Source organism: Haliotis rufescens, unplaced genomic scaffold (assembly GCF_023055435.1).
Source record: "Haliotis rufescens isolate VD_foot unplaced genomic scaffold, xgHalRufe1.0.p SCAF_29, whole genome shotgun sequence".
Classification (NCBI taxonomy): Eukaryota; Metazoa; Mollusca; class Gastropoda; order Lepetellida; family Haliotidae; genus Haliotis; species Haliotis rufescens.
Window position 1 is genome coordinate 1813085 of NW_025963990.1, and position 24532 is coordinate 1837616.

A 24532-nucleotide genomic window follows, 5' to 3' on the forward strand; every position below is an offset into this window, starting at 1 on the left:
GAGACATATATGACATATAATCCACATTTGATTATATTTACGAGTAAGTCAACATGTTGCTTATGGTTTTCAGGTGAATGGGAAAATTTCAACCTTAATGGCGTCGTTAGATTGAGGTGAGTTCAATGATTAATTATGTACTAACGGTCAATTTATCATATTTTTTATGGGGAACTAAACTTTACACTTCAGCTTGACATGAAGTTGACTCCACAGACTATATGAAACACATGATGTGATACTGAAAATGAATGCAAAATCTTGGAACATATTGAACGTTCTGTTTAATAAGGAAATCTTGACAGTACTGCCATGACAGTTGATGTTACTCGGATACAATGTCTGAGTTACATGCAGTATGGTCCATGTTTGTGTCAAGATCTGCCCTATCTGTTATTTAGCATAAAGTTGGTATGTGTAATATGCAAGTGCTTGCATAATGTTTAGGTCTGATTAAACCATCAAATAGAATATATTACCTTTCAGATTAAATCCTCCTTGGGTCACTTATTGCATTTTCCAGGCTGCAGAAAATCTACATGACATGTTGTAACTATTATGTTCCTAATAAAATATTACCACACTAAAAGAACAACGTTTTTTTGTGTATGATGTACGACCACCCAAACAGGGCCTCACCCTGTTTGGCGCCACACGCCAAGGGGAGCAACTCACACCCAAATCACTTTCCACATGTCATCTGTCAAGTCAAGACCTACATGAGAGAGCTCAGATTTTTTTCTTTCAACAAATCGATTGAACGATCCCAGTTGAAGACATGGCTGAACAAACTGTATGTGTGGTAAATTCCCTTTTCTTTCTGCAAAGGCGTAACACCTCGCATTTCCTTTAAGTTTGATGTTGTAACTTTGGCGTCCATGCGTACGTGGCACGTCCATTCAATCGGAATGGCTGCCGCTTGGTAGTCATCATTGTTTTTGATACTTTAACTCATGATCATTTATAAAAACGACATGGTTGTTCACTACCATTACATTGTAAAACTACATATTTCCTTTTATAACCTGAAGTTCTAAAATGCCTCAACAAATTTTTTAACTCAGGCTTTCTCCGTAAAACGGACGTCAGAAGCTTGTATTTTATAAAAAAATTACTAGCTCCTTAATAACGTATATATATTATATCGTATATTACATTGCACCTTTGCACGGCACCTTAATGATTGTTTCTGTTTTATCTCTTGCACTTATACATGAAACATACATGCACACCGGCTCAAAAAATTAACGGTCTCTTACAGGCCTTCAAATTGTGTTCCGGCTGTGAAGCCAGTATCCCGCCTCAAGACAATCAGGAAAAGTGCATTCGTTGTCCGGCTGAACTATGTCATGATGACCAAGCTTGCCCTTTCTGCATAAGCTTCACCCCCAAGATGACCAAGAGTCGCCATGCGGACTTGTTACACTACAAGAGGCTACTCGAGGCGGGGGCAGATATAAGGGGTAAGTCCGTCCCCCCCCCCCCCCCCCCTTCCAAAAGTAAGGGTAAGGGTAATAAGGGCAAAGGTCCCGCGTCTTTATCTTCGGCCTCCAGTAACAAGGAGCCTAAGAGGTCAGGGAATCAGGCTAGTGGGGTTCCCATAGATCAGTCACGCACCCCTGCACCTTCTGTCAATCTGGCTGATATTTCTTCCATCTTGAGGTCGCAGATGACATCCATGTTTGAGGAGGTCAAGTCCCAGCTCCGCGAGGAGTTACAGGCGGGGCTTCCCGAATATCGGGTGTCGGACGCGGCATTGGGGCCTTGTGGAATGCCCGGCGCCCGGGCATTGGCTCGGGATCGAGATCGATCTCCAGCAGAGGGGTGGCAGGTGCCTTCCTCCACGCCTGTTTCCCAGGCGGAGCCGGAGGCCTTCTTGGAGGCCGAGGCTTTGACCTGTGGTTCCGTGCCCAGTGGTCAGGTGGGTTCTCTCGAACCCCCAGCACCTCGGGACCGGGATTCAGCTTCGGGCAGGGGACAGCCGGGGGATCGGAGGTCACAGGCCTTCAAACGTCCGCTCCCGGTACCGTCTACTTCCTCCTAGGTCGAGGAGTCGGAGTTAACCTTTCGGCTCGGAGACTAGGGATGAGGAGTTGATGGAGGAGGGAGAGGAAGGTTCGGAGACCCCTGCAGGGTTTTCCTTCGCTTCCTCTCTGTGACACGTGCGGGACAAAATTGTCTAAGTACTGCCGCAGGTGGCTGCCCCCGCTCCCGAGTCGGACCCGTCTGAGTTCCGCCTTCCGGGGGACGCGTTTGCTCCTTGCAAGCCCCAGGTGCGACTCCGTATTCCGTCGTCATTGACGCACGAGGTCATCGATCCACTGAAAAAAGTTCGACCTCCCCGAACTTAGTAAACGGTACGGCAGAGGACCGAGATTTCGAGGTACCTTCGGTCGAAGAATGCGTCTGGACCTCGGTGACCCTGGGGGGGTCTTTCGACGCCCACCTTGGCTAAGGCCAAGCAGGGCCGGAGATTGCCTCCCTTCACACTCTGTGGCGCCGAGCTTAAGGCGGCGTACGTCTGCTTCGAGGAGCAGTTCCGTAACGCCGGCCAACAGCTTCAGATAACGGTCCTCTCAGCTTACCTTTCTGTGGTGCAGAGGGAGCTGGTGGGGGAGGGACAGGGCGACACATCGGAGTTAGCCAGGCAACTGACGGAGGTCCACAGTCATTTGGCGAGGGACGCTATACGTAGTTGTGCCTCCCAAATGATGTGCGAAGTTATGGGCATGCGCAGGCTATGGATGTCTGTATCTAAGTATTCAGCATCGACACGCCAAGAGCTACTGGCGCTCCTCTTTCGGATGGGTTCTACCCTTTTCCCGGGGGCGCAGCAGGTAGTTCGGGAGGCCGCGGAGCTCTACGCCTCCATCAAGGAATCAAAAGCCTTGTTGGAAGTGCCTAGTAAGCCCCGCAAACGGCCATCCCCACTTGACTCCCCCCCTGCCGAGACGCCGGCTCGGCAACCCAAGCCTTCCTGGAAGCAGCTGCTTCCATCAGGCAAGGGCTTGGGGAGGGGCAAGAAAGGCAAAGCCAGGGGCCGAGGCGCTGGTCAATCTCAGCAGCCTTTTCGCGGAGCAGGGATGGGTTCCCAGTAACCCTCTTCCTCTCGGAATGGGAGAATGTAACATCCAACCCCTGGGTCCTGTCCACACTCAGGGAGGGCCACTTGCCTCAATGGAGACTTCCTCCGCCACCCTTCTCTGGGAAAAGGCACACCCAAGTGCCTGCTACCCGAGAGAAGGCAGAAATACTAAGGGCCGAGGTCGTAGTGCTTCTACAGAAGGCAGCTATTGAACCAGTACCCACGGGACAGGAAAACGAGGGTTATTACTCGACGTATTTCCTTGTCACCCAAAAAGGCGGAGGGTTCAGGCCCATTCTCAACTTGAGAAGGCTGAACGCATTAATAGAGGTACCATCCTTCAAGATGGAGACACTGCGCGCAGTGATCTCTGCTGTAGAGACAGGGGAATGGATGACGTCAATAGACCTCAAAGACACCTACCTTCACGTACCCATACACCCCGAGTTCAAGAAATACCTAAGGTTTTCTTTCAACGGGAGGTGTTATCAGTTCCGGGTTCTACCCTTTGGGATCTCTACGGCCCCGAGGGTGTTCACCAAGCTGATGTTGATTCCTGCCCAAGTGGCCAGATCGAAAAGGCGGTTATGTCACCCATACCTCGACGACTGGTTACTACGAGCACTATCTCACCACATGAGCAAGATTGCTACACAAGAGGTGTTAGACGTTATGATTACGCTCGGGTGGATAGTCAACCTGACCCCAGCTCAGAATCTGACCTTCTTGGGGGCGAATTTCAACACAGAGAGAGGGATTGTCTCCCTAACTCAAGACCGCATTGCCAAGGTCAGGAGCGTAACCTTACAGTTCCTTATCTCCAACAGGCACACTGCTCGTACTTGGCTCCAGTTGCTAGGCGACAGTGGATGTGGTTTGGCGAGCGCACTTGAGAATGCGACCCATATAACAAGCGTTACGCCAGCTATGGGCGAACTCGGAGGACCTCGACACGATACTCAAGACCCCGACATGGCTCATTACACATCTTCAGTGGTGGACCAAGGACGGGAATCTGTCCCGGGGGCTCCCCCTCGACACTCCCGCTCTGTCTCTCACAGTTCAAACAGACGCGTCACTCTCTGGCTGGGGAGGCGTTCTGAACGATAACACTGCATCGGGACTATGGTCCCAGCAAGAGATCTCACTGCACATCAATGTGCTCGAACTGAGAGCGGTCAGGTTGGTGTTCCAACGCTTCCAGGATATGCTTCGGAGCCATGTGGTTCGTCTAGAGATGGACAACCAAACAGCGATGACTTACGCCCGGAGGCAGAGGGGAACGGTGTAAACGTCACTCCTCCAAGAGATGTAGTAGTTCCTCCTGTGGTGTGATACCCATGACATCAGGGTGATACCTGTTTATCTCCCGGGGGTACACAACGTCCGCGCGGACGCTCTGTCTCGCCGGATCCTCGCTCCTCACGAGTGGAGGCTCGAACCGGGGATATTCGGGGTTATCTCCCGGTGGTACGGGTCGTTCCAGGTGGATCTGTTTGCGTCTGGGGCGAACCACTAGATACCAACGTTCTGCTCCCGAGTCCCAAAACCGAGGTCGCTGGCACCGCCTTCCAGCTAGATTGGACGGACGGAGTTCTGTGGGCCTTCCCACCAGTTCCTCTGATTTCCAGGGTCCTATCTCAGCTAGTCACTCAGCCTGCGCGACTACTTGTGCTACTTGCACCTCTTTGGTTGGCGCAGAGTTGGTTTCCTGTAATTCTCAGGTTTCTGGCTCAGCCTCCTGTTCTATTACCTTTATGACCGGACCTCCTATCCCAGAAGAACAAGGCTATCTACCCGAATCCCAGGATTCAGTGGGTGGCTTGGCCACTGTCAGGAATCACCTTCAGAAGAGCGGTATTCCTGCACAAGTTGCAGACACAATACTGGCTTCGCCGAGGGATTCGACAAACGTTCAGTATGAGGATCGATGGGCCTGCTATGCGCGATGGTGTGTCGATAGGGGGATTGCAGATCCCTTTTCTGCAGATCTAGTAGCTGTCCTGGAGTTCCTCCAGTCGCGACTGGATGACGGCTTGGCCGCATCGACAGTCAGGGGGTACTCCACAGCTATTGCAGCCTTTCACGTACCTATCGTTGGGGCACTTCTGGGTGCGCACCCTTTAGTGCAGCGCTTTCTAGCAGGTGTGGACAGGATCCGACCGACTTGTCAATCGTTCTTGATTGGCTGTCCGGTCCTTCCTTTTGGGATCTCTCTCCATTCAGCTGTTGAGCTGGAAGGCGGCGTTCCTTGTAACAGCTCCTATAGAGTTACCTGCTCTTTCACAGCCTTCTTCGTCGGGGACCTCTGCAAAACATGCTCATGTCTTGGATGTCCGCAAGATATATCAGCAAGACTAAGGCTATCCGTAAGGATAACCAATTATTCTTCTGCTACGGCGTTGGGAAGGCTGGCTCCCCTGCGAGCAAACAATCTATTTCACGGTGGATTGTTTCTGCTATCTGTATGACCTATACACACACAGGGAGGGACACCCCTGAGGGGCTGAAGGCTCATTCGGTTAGAGCAGTGGCTACGTCCAAAGCGTACGCCGCGGCTCTGCCATTTGAGGAGATCTGCTCAGCGGCTATTTGGAGCCGGCCAAGCACGTTCATCAAACATTACAAACTCGATAAACACTCTAAGGAGCGTGCTTGGTTCGGTCAAGCAGTGCGGAGCACTGCTTAGAGCTCTACGTCTCTAGCCGATTGAGGCTTCGTGATCGTAAAGTTCTCTGTCATATTGATTAGTTCGGCTCAACGACGCCTTTTCTATACGAAACTGGCGATCTATGACGTCATCTCTAAACGATCTGCACTCGTTTCCAAAAGCACTCGTTCGATACTACGGGGACCCTCTAGCCTGACTAAGGGATTCTCTATAGATTTCGAATTCCCCGTAAAATTCACTCGTATAAGGTGAAAAAAAGGGGGCGGGGTGTATTTGAGTTCTCAATATTTCACTAAAGGATAATAACCCGCGGAGGGTGTATAATTATCACTTTTGGTTACGACCACGCCTTGTCTTCAGCCCCCGCCTCTCGACGGTGAAGCTACATGATAAGGTTGGTTTTAAAAAAATAACAGAACTCTCTTATTAAAACGATGTGTTTATTTACGCTTGTTGCAGACGGATGCCTCTACCTAAGTTATCTTTGGGAGTCTGTGTTTATGTAATAAGTGCCCCAAGGAGGATTTCATCTGAAAGAGAATTTTACAAACCTGTAGAGGTTATGAATTCTCTGATGAAATCCTCCTTGGGGCACGGCCACCCATCGCCCCACATTCCGTCTGCAAGAGGACATATGGAAAGTGATTTGGGTGTGAGTTGCTTCCCTTGGCGTGTGGCGCCAAACAGGGTGAGGCCCTGTTTGGGTGGTCGAACATCATACAAAAAAAGATGTTTTTTAAGTGTGGTAATATTTTATTAGGAACAAAATAGTTACAACATGTCATGTAGATTTTCTTCAGCCTGGAAAATGCAATAAGTGCCCCAAGGAGGATTTCATCAGAGAATTCATTACCTCTACAGGTTTGTAAAAATACCTTGGACCCACGTTCCTCAAAACGATCCTTGTGCTATCTCAACACGCATTGTATCACAGTCTTACGGTCTCTAATGTGTACTCCTTGATACAAACCAAGTGGGGATGACCATGTGTTTCGGCCGTTGATAACCGCTTTATTAATGCAGTAAAGTCAATTAATGAAGATAAAACACCTTACAGTTATATGCATACAATCGGCCAGCAATACCACACACTAGTATGTATGTACAACTTACAATAGTGTGTACACCTCACCTCTTCAGTTTCAAGATTGACGACCTTCTTCATGCTTGGAAGTATCTGATGAGTCTGAAACTATCGGTGTGCTTTGAGGCAGACCAGCCTTGTGCTCTCAGCCTACCTGTCTTCACAGATATCAGCTTCCCTAAGCTGGTGTTGAACTGGGACAACCCTTTCTCCTCGACTGGTAACGGTAGGGCTCAAACAGTCCTTGCACAACTAGATTCAGTTCTATTAATATCTGATACACTTTACACACTGTAATATTTAAGGAATCAAACACAGGGTTTGAAAGTTCCAAGACTGATGTAACCTCTACTTAAAATAATCCACGATAAAAGATTAACATCGTCTGCAGCGTCAACTAAAAGAATTATGAAGATGGCAGTGTCCTTAATAATCGTGCATTTCTACTGAGGGACAATATTATCACATATTGATCTGACAGAAACACATTGCACAACTAGATTCGGTTCTATGACCATCTCATGGACTACGTACCGTAATATTGAGGGAATCGAACTCAGGACTTTAACGTGTCAATCAACCACATTTACGTATAGATTGAATAACCCTTGATAAATATATTCAGACTACAATGTTACCTAACTGAATTGTACAGATATAACATGGTGTGGCATATTCAGTTCCATATGGCTGTGTCCTTATAAAATATGTTCATGAATTCTGCTCAGGGACACTATTATCACATGTCTTTCACATCTTATATTTGTAGGCTTTTCTTTGAAGAACTGGCTATCTGATTTGAAGCTCCCATCTGGCAAGAGACTGGCCGGCCTAGCTGTGTCCAAACTTCTGGACAGACTTGGTCTCACAGGCTATCTGAGTGACCCCAAGTGTAGCAAGAGTCTACCCCCCTATGCTGGAGCAGTTGGGGGTTGGAAGAAGGGTAAGCTATTTCACTGATGAACTTTTGTAAAAAGCACAATAAGACTGTAAACATTGTTTAGTGGTTATGAAATCATCGTTGTGTTTAAAAATACACTTACTGACACAAACGTGTTTTCTGAAGAAGTTGCGACGGGAAGTGCTTGTGATTATTGTTTTCCTTCTTTGAATAGAAAAGTCACCTTAAGACATTGATACTGACAAGGAGTAATAACACACTAATGCACACGTGTTTTATGTTTTCAGACTGCCCTGCCAGTCTCACCCTGCCCACACTACCAGACTCCGTTACCTGTCATCTGTCAGACCCGTGTGGCTCCATACAGTGTTGTATTGACGTGGACTTTATCGGGAGATCCTTCAACGTCCAGATAGGAATAGACCCTTGCACCTACACCTTCACCATGGGCATAGAGAAGCTCGTCTTCACCAGGGCCTTGTCCAGCTACAAATGGGGTGAATGATACAAATATATCTCGAAATAGACATAAGGTTGGATAAAAGGTATTTAGGTATCCAGATGCGAGAAGTAACAGTATATTTATATCACCGAGTTATCGGGAGAATTGACTGTAATGTGTCTCATTTTGTTATAAATTTGACATGTAGAGATGCAAAAGAAGAGTAAACTGTTCATCTGTCATGTCTTAAATAACAGGTTTTTTTGTTACAGGTACTGTGGAACACTTCAACTTGAAGGACGTAATCCGTGTAGAGTAAGCATTGATATAGCATTGCTAATTTACTATTATTTTTAAGAAACCTTAATATTTGTCGGAGTTGTAATAATACTCCCAACATTTCAAATCAAAGGTATTCTTGACTTTCGAGGTTCACTGTTTAAGAACAGTATTAAGGACATAATATATTGCTACACTTGTTTTTTGTTTTGCAGTTTCATGATCGATGATCTGTTTGGGGAAAAGAAGTTCCTGATCAACCTCAACATCAGTGTCTGTTTTGAGGAGGATTCCTGTCTCATTTCCTTCCCTGCTCTGAAGGACGTCAAGATTCCCAAGTTGGTCTGTGACTGGGACAGTACAGCAGCTCTTGCAGGTCTGATAATGCTTGCTGGATGATTAGCAATGTATCCTGACTTTTCATTCAGACGTAGGACTGTGAGGACTAGATTATAATTGCTACAATTATTCCACTTGGTAGAACTATTTTCTCAAGTGAAGCTGAATATTAAAAAAATGATTGCAATATGTTTTTCGATATCATTGTAAAGCTCATTGAAAATATGTAATTATCATACTATTTTAACGAAAGCTTTTCATTAACATGTTGAAATATATTTTAAAATAATTTGCTGTAGTTTTATGACATAAAATACGGTTTCTTATTGAAATTCCACGTAGTTCTCGTTTGTTTGTATTTCTTGGATCAACGAAACATGTAATGGCACTCCTCAATAATCTTCAGTTCCTATATGGATATTCATGATGATACATCTTTCTTCCTAGATTTCTCTCTGTCTGACTTCTTGTCTGAGATGAACTCCACTGGATCAGAGAGTCTCACTTCAGTCATCGCAGCCAAACTGTTTGAGAGGCTGGAAATAGCAGGGTATCTGAAGACACAACAGTGTCAAAATACAAGCAGCCCTTATATGCCTACTGTCAATGGATGGAACAAAGGTAAGACCCGGAATATTAGGTTATGCTGACCTGGTATGAAAAATAGAAACCAATATTCTTACGACATTAATTTGTTAAATATTACTTTTATAAATAGTATAATATTCTGTTCATTATTAATAAATGAATGAACTTCTACGCCCAAAACGGAAATCAATGATAGATTGAACTTATATATTCAAACATTTTAAATAGTTGCAAAATTTCCTAAATGACCAAATGGAGCAATAAGTGGCTTATTAATGGTGATGGTTTCCACTACAACTCTAAGAGTGTCCAGTTCCTGGGCTTGACCAGAACCTCCCAGAACTCCCTGGTTCTATGGCATGTCACGTGCCTGACATCTGCGCCGCCGTTGACTGCTGCATCTACATCGACTTCCTGCCACGTGCCTTCAACGTGTTCCTGACAGTGGACATGTGCACCTATCAGCTGACAGTGGGCGTGGAAAATCTGGTCTACAAACAAATTCTGTTTGATTATCAGTGGGGTATGGCTTAACATCTGAATATTATATCATATTGTTTTGTGATGCATGTAATTATTGATACATTATGATGATCTGATATGAGAAACGTAAATGGGATTTTTTTAACAACATGTACGTGTGTGCGTGTGGCTGCTTGCACTTGCTAGTCCGGTCTTATGTTGAGTTTATAGTGGATACCCTACTCAGACACAGTATACTGACTCCGAAACGACTAGTGCTTGTTTCATCCCTTAATGCCGAGCGCCAGACAGGGTAACAACAAGTACCATCTTTTAACGTCTTTTGGTATGACGCGGTCGGGGATCGAACCCCGGACCTTCCGCTCTCCGGGCGGACGCTCTACCACTAGACCACGGAGGCGGTCCTATAAATATGAGGTGTTAGACAATTGTTCATGGTTTCGGTTATCTGGTATATTTAGAATTTGTGTGTGGCTGCTTGCACTTGCTAGTCCGGACTTATGATGAGTTTATAGTGGATACCCTACTCAGACACAGTATACTGACTCCGAGACGACTAGTCCTTGTTTCATCCCCTTAATGCCGAGCACAAGGCAGGGTAACAATAATCACCATCCTTTGGTGTGACGCGGCTAGGGGATTGTTTATACAACCTTTGATAGCGAGTTTCGCCTTCGCGTGTAAATTATGTATCATGGTTCCCCATGTGCTGAAACAAATATGAGTATTGCATTGTATATTTACATATTTTCATTTTGTTTACAGGTACAGAGGAGCATTTTTATGTGAAAGGTGTCATTCGAGTAGAGTAAGTGTTGATGTCGCCTTTGTAGGAGAGGTGTGTGCCAATTGTTGATTTAAAAAACAAGGATTAAGTAAAGTACAACAAGAACACAATAAATGTGAATCTACACTACATGCATGCACCAAAGATGTCACGTTTAAGTACATATAGATGCATTTAGGAAACTATGATGTTTCAGTTACACAATCAATCGACTGCTGTTTGAGAAGAAACTGGAGGTGACAGCAGCTGTCAGTGTGTGTCTGAAACAGAACGAGTGTTTGTTCTCTAAAACCTTCCTTGACAAAGCCAAGATACCACAACCCCTGTGTGACTGGGAGACCATGCTGAAACGGAGAAGTAAGGCTTGAATAGATATGTGTAATCTTTTTTATTACTATCTGTCCTTTCTTATATCATCATTATTTTGCCTAAATTCCAAAGAGGTTGTTAATAGACAGGCCGACATTGTATATACAAGAGCATGGTATTCAATTTAAGATGGTTAAATAGTCAATTGTTTTGGGTTTTTTTTGGTGTGACCTTCATCATCATGCCGAACACGTATTTCTAATGTATTCTATTGGTTATGATAGCCGAAAAGCTAATTTTCAACAGAAGCCTAAAACGAGTGATAACGTAGCACGCTAAGTATCCGGAAGGATTCACTTCATATTATGTCCGTTTGATGTCTCAGGCACGTTTGTAGGTGTGTTGCACGCATAATTGTGGTATCATTTCCTTTAATAGGCCAATGTTTGTGGTATGTGTTCATTTTCGTTTAGTGAAACAAATCATGTTGATATATCGTGTGGCAATCAAAGTCAAATATGTGTATTCGATTTGAGGAATCCGGTCCATATACATAGGCGTTCATATAAGAACAAAGATTTACATATTCGGATAAATCTTTTGAAGAGAGCAGAGATATATATTCAAGGTATTAAGTAGCCATACATCGGAGTCCACAAAATGTTCCTTTGTATTTTAATGATACTAGTGTAATCGTTTCGACCATCTATGATCATTAGACATTTATGATTGTTTGTTTTAGATTTCTCATTGTCCAACTGGGCGTCAGGCAAGGGGCTGTCCTCCACCGTGTCTTCTTTCACGGATACTCTGATATCTCAGCTCCTGGATGATCTCGGCGTGTCACAGTATCTCCTCAGTCCAGCCTGTGACCAGTCAGCAAGTCCATATTCTCCTGCTGGGGTAAACAACTGGAATAATGGCAAGTGTATTAACATACAGTTAGTTATTGCATGTTGGTTTGCATCTTAGTGTAATCCGATTGAGGAGAACAATTATGTGGGTGATGGTACAAATGCATTGATGACTTCAGGGTAACTGATGGCTAATGTTAGAATCATAGGGATCTACAGGTTTTGAATAATTTGATTGGTTTTATATATCTACATATTCTATAAAAGCAATGAACTCAAAAATCAGTTGAAATCTCCTATGCCCTTTATACACCCCAACTTGCGCCTAATCTGTGAAAGAGTCAGCCACTGCGAAATCTACAACAACAGCTAAACAAAATGCATGTAGCATAGCATAAGTCATGGTTTAATTATTTCGGAATTCTCACAACATTGCAAATTACAGTGAGGCGTCAACAGTGTACATGAGAGTAAGAGACCCGTCTTTATATTTAAGTATTTCTGTGTTTCCAGAATGTAGGAGCCGAGCCGTACCATCCCTACCAGACTTAGTGCGATGTCACCTGGCCTCCAACTGTTCTACTGTAGACTGTTGTGTCGATGTTCGTCTCATCAAGAGGACCATCCAGGCCAAGTTTGATGTGGATGTTTGTAACCTTCAGCTCACAATGACCATAGAAAAACTATCGTACACCGTGTCACTCCTGGAGTACGAATGGAGTAAGTCATTATGTAGTCAATACACAGTACTGTACAGGTCTTTGTGTTTTTCTACACTAGATTGAATAATGATTTGTCACAATGTTGTATTATATATAGGCTCAGGATGGGTCAGTGGTCTAACCCACTGCAAAGTTGTGTCCAAGAGTTGCCGCAATCCACTGATCACGATTTCCAATATCAAATTCTAATTATTATAATCTATGAATTGACACCACCACACTTGTTATATAAAACTTCACCATAATGGTATATGATTATACCATGGTCTCTTTGAGGTATTATTGAACATAAAGCCGACACATATAAACATTAAAGACAGATAATGAAATACTGATGTACTACCCGTTCTGCTTCAGGAACAGAAGGACATTTCATCCTGGGAGATATGACACGGCTGGCGTGAGTATCAGATGCGTTTTAATTCATGTGACTGAACCTGCTGTGATACATGTAGATTATGTGGATCATACATACTCGTGTATCTTTACAAACTGATGTAACAAATTACCAGACATATTTAGAGAGGAGTCATTATTTTATCATCCAAAACTGCCTCCCACAGGAGATATCGCTTGGGTCAAGCGATATCTATAAATGAAATAGCATCACAATGCTTTGCAGACCATTGTGACGTCGTTGTTACATGACGTCACAATCTAATGACGATACTAATTGCTCTGCTACTGAAGCTGTTAGCAATTCTTTTTTACACTTAAGACACTGCTTATTACTGTCTACAACTGAAAAAGTTGGAGGAGGATGATGGACGATAAATAAAATCTCACCCTCGTGTCTTTTGATATCAACTATATCAACACTCGTTGATAAAAGTGAATTTTTTTTCTCACTTTTCTCATTTTATATTGATATATTTGATATCAAAAGACACTCGGGCGACACCGTGTTCGCGTACCAGGCGATACCTTTTTTACGTTACAGCTCAAGCCAAAAAATGTGTAGTTTTGTAGCCCTACTACGAGGAATATCAATTTTACGTTATTGTGGAGTCACAGATTTCCTTTGTTGTTCAGCTTTTTGCAAATTGTTAATAAGTCATTCAACTTTATCCTGCACCTCAGCTTCTTACTTCTGTCCACAATAATCTACAATGGAATATACACTTTGAATCAATATTCAATAGATATGTTGTTACAACTACCAAGAATGTCTCCCAGGCTTAGGAAATAAATGGCATAATTTTATAAATCTCTTAGGATTCTTCAGAATAAAGTCACAGAAAAATATTTTATTGCATAGAAGCGTACGGATACCATCCACACATTATGTAGAACAGCTTATCAAATATCTCCACAGGTACAAACTAAAACACATTCCTGCCTCCCAGAAGCTGGTGATTGACCTGAACATCAAGATGTGTTTTGAGGACAACACGTGTGTGCTTGAAGTCCCAGTCTTCTCCCAGTCAGAGCTGGTCTATTCTCCGTGTAGCCCGAGTCTACCAGTGCCCTTTAGTGGTATGTGCGTGATATTAGTGTGTAAACATTACTGTTGATTATGTTCATGGCCTTATTAATTAAATGTGTTCATGTGGCCAGCCTTTCAGAAACTGTTGGACAAAATTTATACTGGGTTTTTACAGGAAGATCAAGAGTGTTTGTGTGTATGTATACACGTATACTTGTGTGCGTGCTAGCATGCGTGCGAGCGTGCGAGCGTGTGTGCGTGCGTTCGTGCGTGTGAGTTCGTCGGATTGTCTATAAAAAATATATATCCATACTTGCTTCAAATAGCAAGTTAAGACAGTACTGAAAATCACCTTCCAGTCGTTTTTGTGAAAAAAATTCTTTTAAATAAATATTGTTTTAGCGAAATCATGGTCTAAATTGGATTCAGCATTGCTGGCGGACCAACCAGAATGCACCATTTTCTAAATATCATCTTAGAATTATGATCAAAGTGGCAAATGGTTGTCAAACAATATGCCTTTGTCTGTGGAAGAAGGATACCCTGGCCATTACGAAACACGATCAAACTCGCGATATATAGTTCTCTACACAAATTCTTTACCCAGCATATCTAATATTTCTTATCTTATTTATAACGAACAGTGATGTTCTTCTTTGACAGCAATGTTACATTGGTGTCTTTGTTTGTCGTTTTATAATATAATGTAATTACGCAAGAGTAAATGTTATATTATTTACATTGCAGGTGTCTCCTTTGATTTTTGGAAGTCTGAAAAATGTGCTCTGCAAACTTCTGGTAGGTATATTAATTCTTTTATTTTTATTTTTATAATACATTATCACACAACGTAGAATATAAAATGAACAAACATGTGCATGTTCGTAATAAATAAATAGTTCCTGTAAACAATGGTTTTATTATTTAATTGTACTTCCTAAAGCACCTGCTTCTGTACAATGGAGTTTACATGAGCCATGGTTTCTATTTATGATCCAAGCTTGTCCGGCATTCCTCCCTGCTGCCATCTCGAGCACCTGCCGACTGACTGACAACTGCATGGGAAGCACGTGTTGTGTGGACGTCGACCTCAAGTATCTCGGCATCTACTCCATCACTGCCGGCATCGAGGTTGACCACTGTAATGACCAACTTGTGTACCATATAGAGAACAAAGAGTGGACGAAGAAGCTTCAGGCTGTGGACTATGGTGAGTGGAGAGGGTAACTGGGGCAGGAACACCCGAAGAAAAGAGATTCATTGAGATGTTCTTCTTTATGAATTAAGAACGTTAAATGCAAAAGGAAAAAATAATTGAAATTACACACCATAATTAAAACAATCCATTTGATCTTTATCTTGGTGTTTTCATTTTCTTTGACCATGAACTGTCACATTTTCAACACCTTTAATGAAATCACATCTAGCGTTGTGAGGATGAAATTTTACATTGGTGAATGTCGCTCTTTCGATATTGAAAACATATTAAGCAAATTTAAGATACATTTCTATCTCAGTCATTTTAAGTCATAGTTTGGACGCTGTTTCTTCATGGTATTATGGCAGTGAATGAGTTTCTTTGGTTCAACACCACTTTGAACAGGATTTCAGTTATATCAAGGCGTGTCAGCTAAATGTGGGAGAAAATCTCTCAGAGGTTCGCCACGTATGTGAAACCCACAAGCATGTGTATGGTGCAGACAAACCTATAAGCATAATCAGAGCGAATCGGGTTTCGAACCAATGGTCAGAGGTTCCATGCACGCCCATGGGTCGCACAGTGAATTACGGCTCCTGAACCACCTATGTCCCCCTATTATGACCTTTGATGTAGAAGGAATTAACATGCATAGCATACTTTGCCCAATAAGTAATACAGAAGTTGCGGGGGTGAAGGCTAGTATTTGTCCAATATCTTACTCGTATGTGAGGACTTTCGTTGTTAATATGTACAATAATGGCAAACACTGGTATGTGACCAAACTGTCAAGTGTCATGATGTAATTATTATTGTTCTGCCAGACAAAAACCACACAGAGCCAGTTGGCAACGCCATCACTCTGAGCTACGTGATCAGCAAAACGCCATCCTTATATGAGGTGTCCTTCCACGTGAAGGTCTGTGCCATGAACGGGCACGACCTCACCAACAACTGCTACTACTACAAACTCCTGGATGAAAAGACGTTCCAGATGCCATCTTCATGTTCGCCTGTTGGAAGAAGAAGAAAAAGAAGAAGTCCTTTAGATTTGTGAGTGTTGCATAATCCCTTTACTGAGGACAGGTACCGTTTCCTTTTGCTTCACTGCTTTTATGCGTTAGGTGGAAAGTATGTGGGCTTTACAAAAAGTAACTATCTTATACACCTGAGCTGTTTTTCATAGCCTTATTGACTATTTTTACAAAGTGTTTCATCTATTAGCATTTTCAATAGTTGAAGTATTGTGCTGATGCGGGAGTCGAACCTTTTCAATGACCCTTGTATACATATGTGTGTATATATGCAATTTCGAGTTCCACATCAGTACAATACTTCAAACTATTAGAATTACTTGAAGATGAAAAAAACCTCTTTCCAGCTCATCTTCCAAGGAAGACGTTTAATGGAAGGGATTGTTAGCGTGTAATAAACATACAAATGCAGATTTTGAAATTTACAAAATGTGGCTGAAACTCTTGACATACAAAAACACGCGTCACAAACTCGTTGTGTAAATAAGTCGGAAAGGAAATATAGCTCATGTGTACAACATAATTATTTTCCTGAAAACAAATCCTTTGCTACCAACGTCGTGAAGTAGCATAGAACATTCAACATGTCCAGAAACGAATTTAAGACAAAATGTATGTTCTATAGAAAGTTCATTCGGTGTCACTCATGGTAAATATAGAACTAACTAACGGATGTTTAGGATTTAACGAGACTGAACTTCTATGGCCTTCTCCTTATTCAGAATACCCACAGGCGATGCCAAGCGGATCCTCAATGAAGCAATGAAACAGAACTTCACGAATGACGAAATCAAGGATCTGTTTGACAGACTGAAGGCTGAAGCAGTATGATACTGATTTCTATCGTTTGTTTGATTAATTTCTTTATGAAATTTTAGGAAGAATCAAATATACTCTCGTTAACAATTAAGGATTGTTATCCGTTATATAATAGACATAAATTACCTTCTAACCAGGAGGCTGTATCAGAAATATTAATAAGAAACATGGTGTAGCAAAAATCAGACAACTGATTGCCCGAAAGTGACGCGTAGTGTTTCACTGCTGGTGGATCACGGGAACGGCACTGAAGTTTAGGTTTGGTGATCAACATCTTAATTCATAGGAGTTTTATACGCAACATAACTTTGTTCTCATCACGAATGTGTTTGTATACTTTAAAATCTGCAAACTAACTTGAAAATTCCTTCTGTGAATTAGATATTATTTTTCAAATTTCAGAAATTCAGTACTTTGAAGTACTTACAACATTACTCAAGCTTGGTTCCGATGTTTCATAGAACTATCATTTTATTGGAACAGGGCGACATACCTTTTATTAAAAGAGAAGACGGAATCTGCAAGCTATGTAACTTAAATAGCATTGAAAACGAGTGTCACTTTCTTCTCATTTGTCCAGTTTATTCTGTGGCAAGACATAAGTATCTATGTTACAAACGTCTTTATGTTTATAGATATGTTAAATAACTCTCAGATTCTACTATTACACCAATTGTCTATGTTTTTATATATTCCAATGATGTACAGAAAGCAGTTTATTTAATAACAAATATATTGTATTATGTACCCTAGGCCTGTGCCCCCCTCAGTACGGAGGTAATAAAGACTGAAGTACTGATGTCGGACACGAACCTTTTCGATATCACATATAGCTAGATGTCTCTACCTTCCAGAAAAGAGAAAGCTCACTGATTATATCACGCACGGATGGAGATGACACAGCAACCAACACTAAGAGTGCCATCAAGAAGATGGGTTTAGCCAACCCAGGAACTATTCTGTACTCAGGGGAGGTCGGCGGTGGCAACGTCGTTCTAGGCATGGAAGGAGGTGGGTAGTTTGTCTTGTCACGAAATGTGCATAGCATTGTTTAGTTAACAGTTGTTTAGACATATCGCCTTTTGATTTAATATACGAAGATATGCATCTTGTTTGTCTTTTTGTGGTTAGTTTCTTATACATATGCAGCTATGTCCATTTGGTATCTTAATTGCAGTTGCTATTTTTCTTTGGCAGTATTATTTACCTGCATGTAGAGAAGCATTAGTAGTACTCTGTCCTTGAAAGTGTTCTTAGAACTTAGCATGGAATATAAACAATAATTCACCTCTCTTTGTAGGTGTGAACTTGCATTGCTTCATCGACATTTTGTGTGTTTGCCTGCTCCGATTCGATCGCAATGTAATGTCTAATCACTAAAAGCCAGTCCACATGTTTGGAGTTATACGTTGGTATTGTCCATTGTAACTACTATTAGAATGTCTCTGTGTACCTTGGAATGGTTTTGTTTGCACCCTGGACAATATGTTAGCCAAGTGGTTAAAAAGTCAAAGACGCCATTCCATAATCACTCATCGCTCATAGGTAGCGGTGTCTATCGTACGATTCCGACTGTATCATAATCACGTGTTCATGAATCACTATCAAATATGATGAAACCAGGAGTTCGGGAAAAGGTGAGCATACCCTGCTCCTCCTGTGGCACCCGTCACAAACACATGCAAATGCATGTCAATTGTTCAATTACAAAACAAAAACATATGGAACAGTTCAAACTAGGGAATTGCATCGGACATAATTTTAGTCACAGATGTCAGTCAAATTTGCAAATGTCTTGACAATGGTCTTGAATGTTGTAACCCAAACCATCAAATAACTCTTGAACAAGAGTCGTATGACGCTCGTTGAAACAATAAGCCGAAGAACTTGTCAAATCTATTATGCCTGTACCCTGAGTGACATGTCTTGAATATTGCTAAATGCAGCGGTAACTGCACTTACTGAGACTCACTCAGCATCCGGATCTAATTGCCTCATTCATACAACTTGGGAGGGCAAATGTTGGTTAAATTCCTTGTTAAGAGCCTTTTATTTCAGTCACGTTTTAGTAGTGTAACTGATGTCCCCAGGTGAGAAGATCATGAAAGTCCTGGGTCGGGTCACCGACATCCTGGGTCGCGGGGATCAGGCGTACACCGTGGGGAAAGGTCTGACTGGGAGAGGACTGCAGCTGCTCGGTGCTAAACTGGCCAACATGAGCATCGGGGAGATGATCGCCATGTTTGATGCCAAGAACATCGACCCTGAACTTGCTCTTCGTCTGACGAGACAACTCAGAGATCTGGCTCTTGCCCTGGTAAAGGACATTCACTATATCACGACAGACGTGTGTTTTAAGGGTACTTACAACGTTAAAGCCTCTGCACTGCTAGATTGTTCTGTTGGGCAGTGGACGTGATGTTTCGATAATTAATATGATATTTAACACCTTTCCCTTTCCTTGGCATAACATATCGTGTCAGTTTCTAAGACAAACTTTCCTCTCCACAAACAGGAAACGTCATACTTGCATGTACCATGTTGATGCTATGTCTATCAAAGGTCAAGGTTATTTTGGTTAAAGTCAAGTTCTGGAAGTACTATCATTGAACAGTGCTTGGAAACCCTTCTTATATCAGCAATGACGGGGACATTTATCTTGATACAGATACAGGAATTATATAGATGTAGACGTGTACTGCATGTGCTAAAAGTAAGACCAGCAAGTATCATCAAAATACTAGTGTCTGTTGTAAAGTAAATGATATTCTCTGCCTTAAGCCAGCTCTCCCCCTATAATCAGCAATCTCAATTTCAGTATTCCGAGATAATCAATGCTGTCATCAATGGCGATGGAGCCAACGCATTCAGTTCATTTGATATTACCCTTCAAGGAGACTTCAGCATACCCAGAAAAAGCATCAATTTCTTCCACTACAAGTATTTCTTCCTGATTGGGGGACTTGTACCCATGACCTTTGGTGAGTATGGATTTATGCTACAACCATGCTAATAAATAGAAATATAATTGATTCTGCATGACATGGAATATTTATCTTATGTTTCTACATCCAGATTATAATTGTTGCCACTGTCACACGTCACATGGAGTACAGTTTTCTTTCTTTCAAGGACCGATGAAGTAGTTGCCTTAGGGGTAAAGCATCGCATGGGTACATTGTGTGAAGCTCATGAATGACCCACCATGACGTGACTGGAAAACTGCTTGAAGTTCACTCGTTTGTTCACTCACTCAATACTTTCCCCAGTATTCAGTACAACTTGGTGGTCAAAGTTAATAGTCTAAGAAGACGTAACTTGCCATGGACCATTGCGTCCCACTGATTTAATGTTATATTCGCATTGATTATGATCCCTGATCTTCACCATACTTATGCATTTATCTACTGAAGTGGATACTGTTTTGAACCTCGCTCAGCTTGAAAAAATATTCACCCTGGAGAAATCTTCTTTTTCATGTCTTCTATTTACAACTACCCACTAAGACACAGTATACTGACTCCGAGCGGACCAGTCCCTGTTTTATCCCATAATGCCAGGCAGGGTGACACAGGAAACCATATTTTAATATATATATTTTTTTATGCGACCTAGGATCGAACCCCCGACCTTCCACTCTCCGAGCAAACGCTCCATCCACTAGACCACTGAAACTGAAACTCCTTATTATGCATTAAACCACTGAATCACTGTATTAAGCCACTAAATAACTGTATTAAACCACTGAATCACTGTATGAAGCCACTGCAATTTCAGAATTCAGAGCACAAGCCACTTATGGAATGGGAATAGACGTAGGAGCTAAGATCCTTGGCATGACGGTGTTTGGTCAAGTCGTGCCCTATGGAAGCGCTTATGTCTACGGAGAACTTGCCATTGGATTTATACTGTATGGCAAACTGAGATTTGACGGCTACCTCATGAATATTGCCTTTCCATCCAGGGCTGAGATAGGGTTCTATAAGTTTCCACTTGATTTAAGGTGAGTATACTCAACTCACTTATATAATACCAAATACCTGTCTGTCCCACTATATATTCTTTTTTAAATTCTTCTACACAGCCCAGATCACCATCCTAATTAACGAGTGTGATATTAGTCGTGTTTTTAAAAATCTCAGTAATGTTTGAGAATAGATTATATTTAAATTGTTTGTGTTTGCCAGCTTTACTCCAGCTTTTCTAATTAAAATTTTACTTTATTTTTTATTATATTGACATTTGTATCGTAGCATCGTCTATGCGCATGAATATAATCCTTCTAAGTCTAGACATGTTAGACTTTTGCACCATGTAGAATAAGGACGCCAAGTAAAATGAGCATTGTGTTAGCTAAATGAGTTCCTTGTACAATCACAATATTATTGCAATGATGTAAGACTCGTAATACCAATGTAAAACTATCGCAACCTTAAAATGCCACCTGTGTGTTCTCTATTTTAAAAAACCCAACATTACTCAAGGAATCATGGTCCTCATTTACAACATTCTCTAGTCTGACCATGGATATGGAACTGGCCCCTCTCGAGATGACCCTGCGAGGTCTAGTCACCCTGGAGGTCAACCTCTTGTTCGTCACGATCAAGAAGATATTGTACAAGGCTGTCATCTGGCGATATGCCACTCCTGGGATAAGGAAGAGACTGATAGATACAGGCAAGAAGGAGGAGGACAAGTCTCCACCACAGTTCCTCAACTATGTGGACAATACTGTACGTTGTAGAATAGTATTAAAGTATAAATTTCAGATGCTATTGATAGCGTTGGGCGTTTACATTTCACAATCGCTCAGGTGCTTTACAAGTAAACTTTTCAAACAAGATTACTCCACCAAAAGTCCCAGTTAGTCAGTCCAGAAATTGTATGCTTGACATTCAGGTGAATTTACTAAATGTGACACGTCGCTTGTCAAAGGGACAAAGCAATGTATTATTATCTGTGTCCATCAGGGAGGTTCTGGTCGAAAGAAGAGGGCAGTGTCCACATCACGGAGCTGCTTAGTGAGACAACTCCCCGATAGAGACTACACAGAGCCGGCTGTAGAGATAGCCATAGCTGCCCAGGATGACCGGAGTCAGGTCCAGATCTTTGTGGATGCTGGGACCAAACCTGGACTCAGTGATGTGCTCCGAAGAGTCAGTCTTGGTGGACCATCTTCAATTATCACTCAGGTATGCAGGAAACCTGTCATCATAACCAGTTTTAAAAATTACTTGGAATGATGTCTGTCATGGTCAGTTAATGTCGGTATGATTTCCAGATTTATTCAGTGTTTCTTTCTGATGAGCATCAAGCTTGAACCTTTTGGACAATAATACCCTTCCCCCTTGTGTTGATCTGACTTGAATCCTTATTTCGGACAACACTGCCCTACCCCCTTGTGTTGGCCCTGAAGTGAATCAGCCGTTTGAGATAACACTGCCCTTCACTATTGTGTTTGCCTAGAGTGAATAAGTGTTTGGAACAACACTGTCCTTCTCCTTAGTGCTGGTCTGAAGTGAATAAGCCTTCGTGTTCGCTTGAATAGAATCAGCCTTTAGGACAACACTCCCACTCCCTCGTTCACTGAGGTAGTTGATTTTATTGCTTTAAGTCTGTCCTTACCATGCTGACTCGTACAACAAAATTATTATAGGAAGATGTGAACAACCATACACTTTGAATACGATAATAATATATTACCATTATTAGAGGTGAGGTGAAATTGGGTTTAACGTCACGTCCAAGATTATTGCACTTATATAGCGACGTGCATGCACGTGTGTGTGTGGCTGTTTGTACTAGTACGGACTGATGCCGATTTATAGTGCTAGCTCACTGAGATACCATGCCACAGTTAAACATGAATACCTCACTCAGACACAGTATACTGACTCCGAGCCGACCAGTCCTTGTTTTAGCCCCTAAATGCCGAGCGCCAGACAGGGTAACAACAAGTACCATCTTTTAACGTCTTGTGGTATGACGCGGCCGGGGATCGAACCCCAGGCCTTCCGCTCTTCGGGCGGACGCTCTACCTCTAGAACTCATTTTAAGAAGTTGATGGCACTCCTTCATATTAATAATTATTCAACATGGACTTTCGTATTTCTCTTGAGCAGAGCGGAAAGCATGATATTTTGCAAAATTTGTCAAAGGTGCCAAACAGACTTACCTTCAAGTATCCGTACGATGATAATTGATGGGCCGCCTCCGTGGTCCAGGGCATGGAGCGCCTGCCGGGAGAGCAAAAGGTTGGTGGTTCGGTCTCGTCTCCATGTCATACCAAAAGACGTTACGCGATATTACTTCCCCAAGCATCGGCATTAAGGGGAGACTCGTAGGTAGCATATTGTCTATATATGAGAGAGGTATTCATGTTTAAGTGCGGGATGGTATCTCAGTTATCTAGCACTATAAATCTGGCATAAGTCCAGACTATTACAAGTAGACACACAGACACAGAAATGCGCGTCGATAAAAAAAGTGGATGTGTTTGTAATGCGATGTTAAAACCCATTTGATCTTACTTCACCTGTAATTACAATAAAGATATTTCAATACTTCATTTTGAAGGGATCCTCTCAGTGTATATACATATCCATGTTGTAGCGATTTTCCAAGAATGTCTATGGCGTCCCCGTCTTTTTCACGGTGTATGGCGAGAACAGCGCAGGCGCGAGATCCACCGTGACTTGCAGCATCCCCACCTATGACGTCACGCCTCCTGGTGGCAGACTGACATCAGACTTCAGTTCAACCAGTAACCCAGCTGAACTGAGAGGGAATTTGGTGGTGTATGAAGATTCAGATCTGGTTAAATCGTCCGTGGGTGTTGGACTGGGAAGGGGAATCTATGGAGATGAAGTTATAGCCTACAACTCTGTCAATCTCAAGGACAGGACAAATGCTCACTATGACCGTAAGGAAAATATAACTAATACCATGAAAAACTGATTGACTTTGTATATTCCAAGAAACAAAACAAAACCCAAGGCCTACAAACTATTTGTGGATGACTTAATAATCAAAATGATAATTAATGGGATATGAAATGTTATCATTTAACATAGATCAACAAAATATTTGGAAAACAATAAATGTTGAAACTAGGGTTAGTGAATAGTAATCAAGATTGTTATTCAACTTTTGCAATACTAATAAACTATTTTACTTTACCAAAAGGTGGGGTGGGGGAGCTTAGTGGTTAAAGCGTTCGCTCGTCACGCCGAAGACCCGGGTTCGATTCCCCACATGGGTACAATGTGTGAAGCCCATTTCCGGTGTCCCCCGCCGTTATATTGCTGGAATATTGCTAAAAGCAGCGTAAAACCATACTCATTCACTCACCCACTTTTCGAAAAAGTGACACCATCTATGTTACTGTAGTTAAAGCCTAAGTGATACACATTGAAGCTTTGTCATTGCCGATCAAAGAATCTGTAGATCATTGTATTGCATTGCTACAACAACCAGGCCATGGTGAACAGTTCATTTAATACGGATACTTG

The 24532-nt window shown here is 42.3% G+C and overlaps 1 protein-coding gene across 2 annotated transcripts in view; it reads left to right on the forward strand.

Annotated features, from left to right (window-relative positions):
• LOC124137708 overlaps nt 1-24532 on the forward strand; it is a 139094-nt gene that overhangs the window by 60087 nt on the left and 54475 nt on the right. For both annotated transcript variants that reach the window (XM_048402760.1, XM_048402761.1), the window contains exons 62-86: nt 74-116; nt 6897-7066; nt 7610-7783; nt 8029-8238; nt 8456-8498; nt 8678-8838; nt 9249-9422; nt 9694-9912; nt 10638-10680; nt 10856-11016; nt 11711-11890; nt 12336-12542; nt 12902-12944; nt 13860-14020; nt 14718-14768; nt 14971-15180; nt 15993-16221; nt 16925-17027; nt 17876-18032; nt 19112-19338; nt 19840-20002; nt 20799-21024; nt 21538-21754; nt 21992-22213; nt 23634-23943. In XM_048402760.1, the coding sequence (XP_048258717.1) occupies nt 74-116; nt 6897-7066; nt 7610-7783; nt 8029-8238; nt 8456-8498; nt 8678-8838; nt 9249-9422; nt 9694-9912; nt 10638-10680; nt 10856-11016; nt 11711-11890; nt 12336-12542; nt 12902-12944; nt 13860-14020; nt 14718-14768; nt 14971-15180; nt 15993-16221; nt 16925-17027; nt 17876-18032; nt 19112-19338; nt 19840-20002; nt 20799-21024; nt 21538-21754; nt 21992-22213; nt 23634-23943 (4104 nt within the window). The remainder of the gene's footprint in view (nt 1-73; nt 117-6896; nt 7067-7609; nt 7784-8028; nt 8239-8455; nt 8499-8677; nt 8839-9248; nt 9423-9693; nt 9913-10637; nt 10681-10855; nt 11017-11710; nt 11891-12335; nt 12543-12901; nt 12945-13859; nt 14021-14717; nt 14769-14970; nt 15181-15992; nt 16222-16924; nt 17028-17875; nt 18033-19111; nt 19339-19839; nt 20003-20798; nt 21025-21537; nt 21755-21991; nt 22214-23633; nt 23944-24532) is intronic.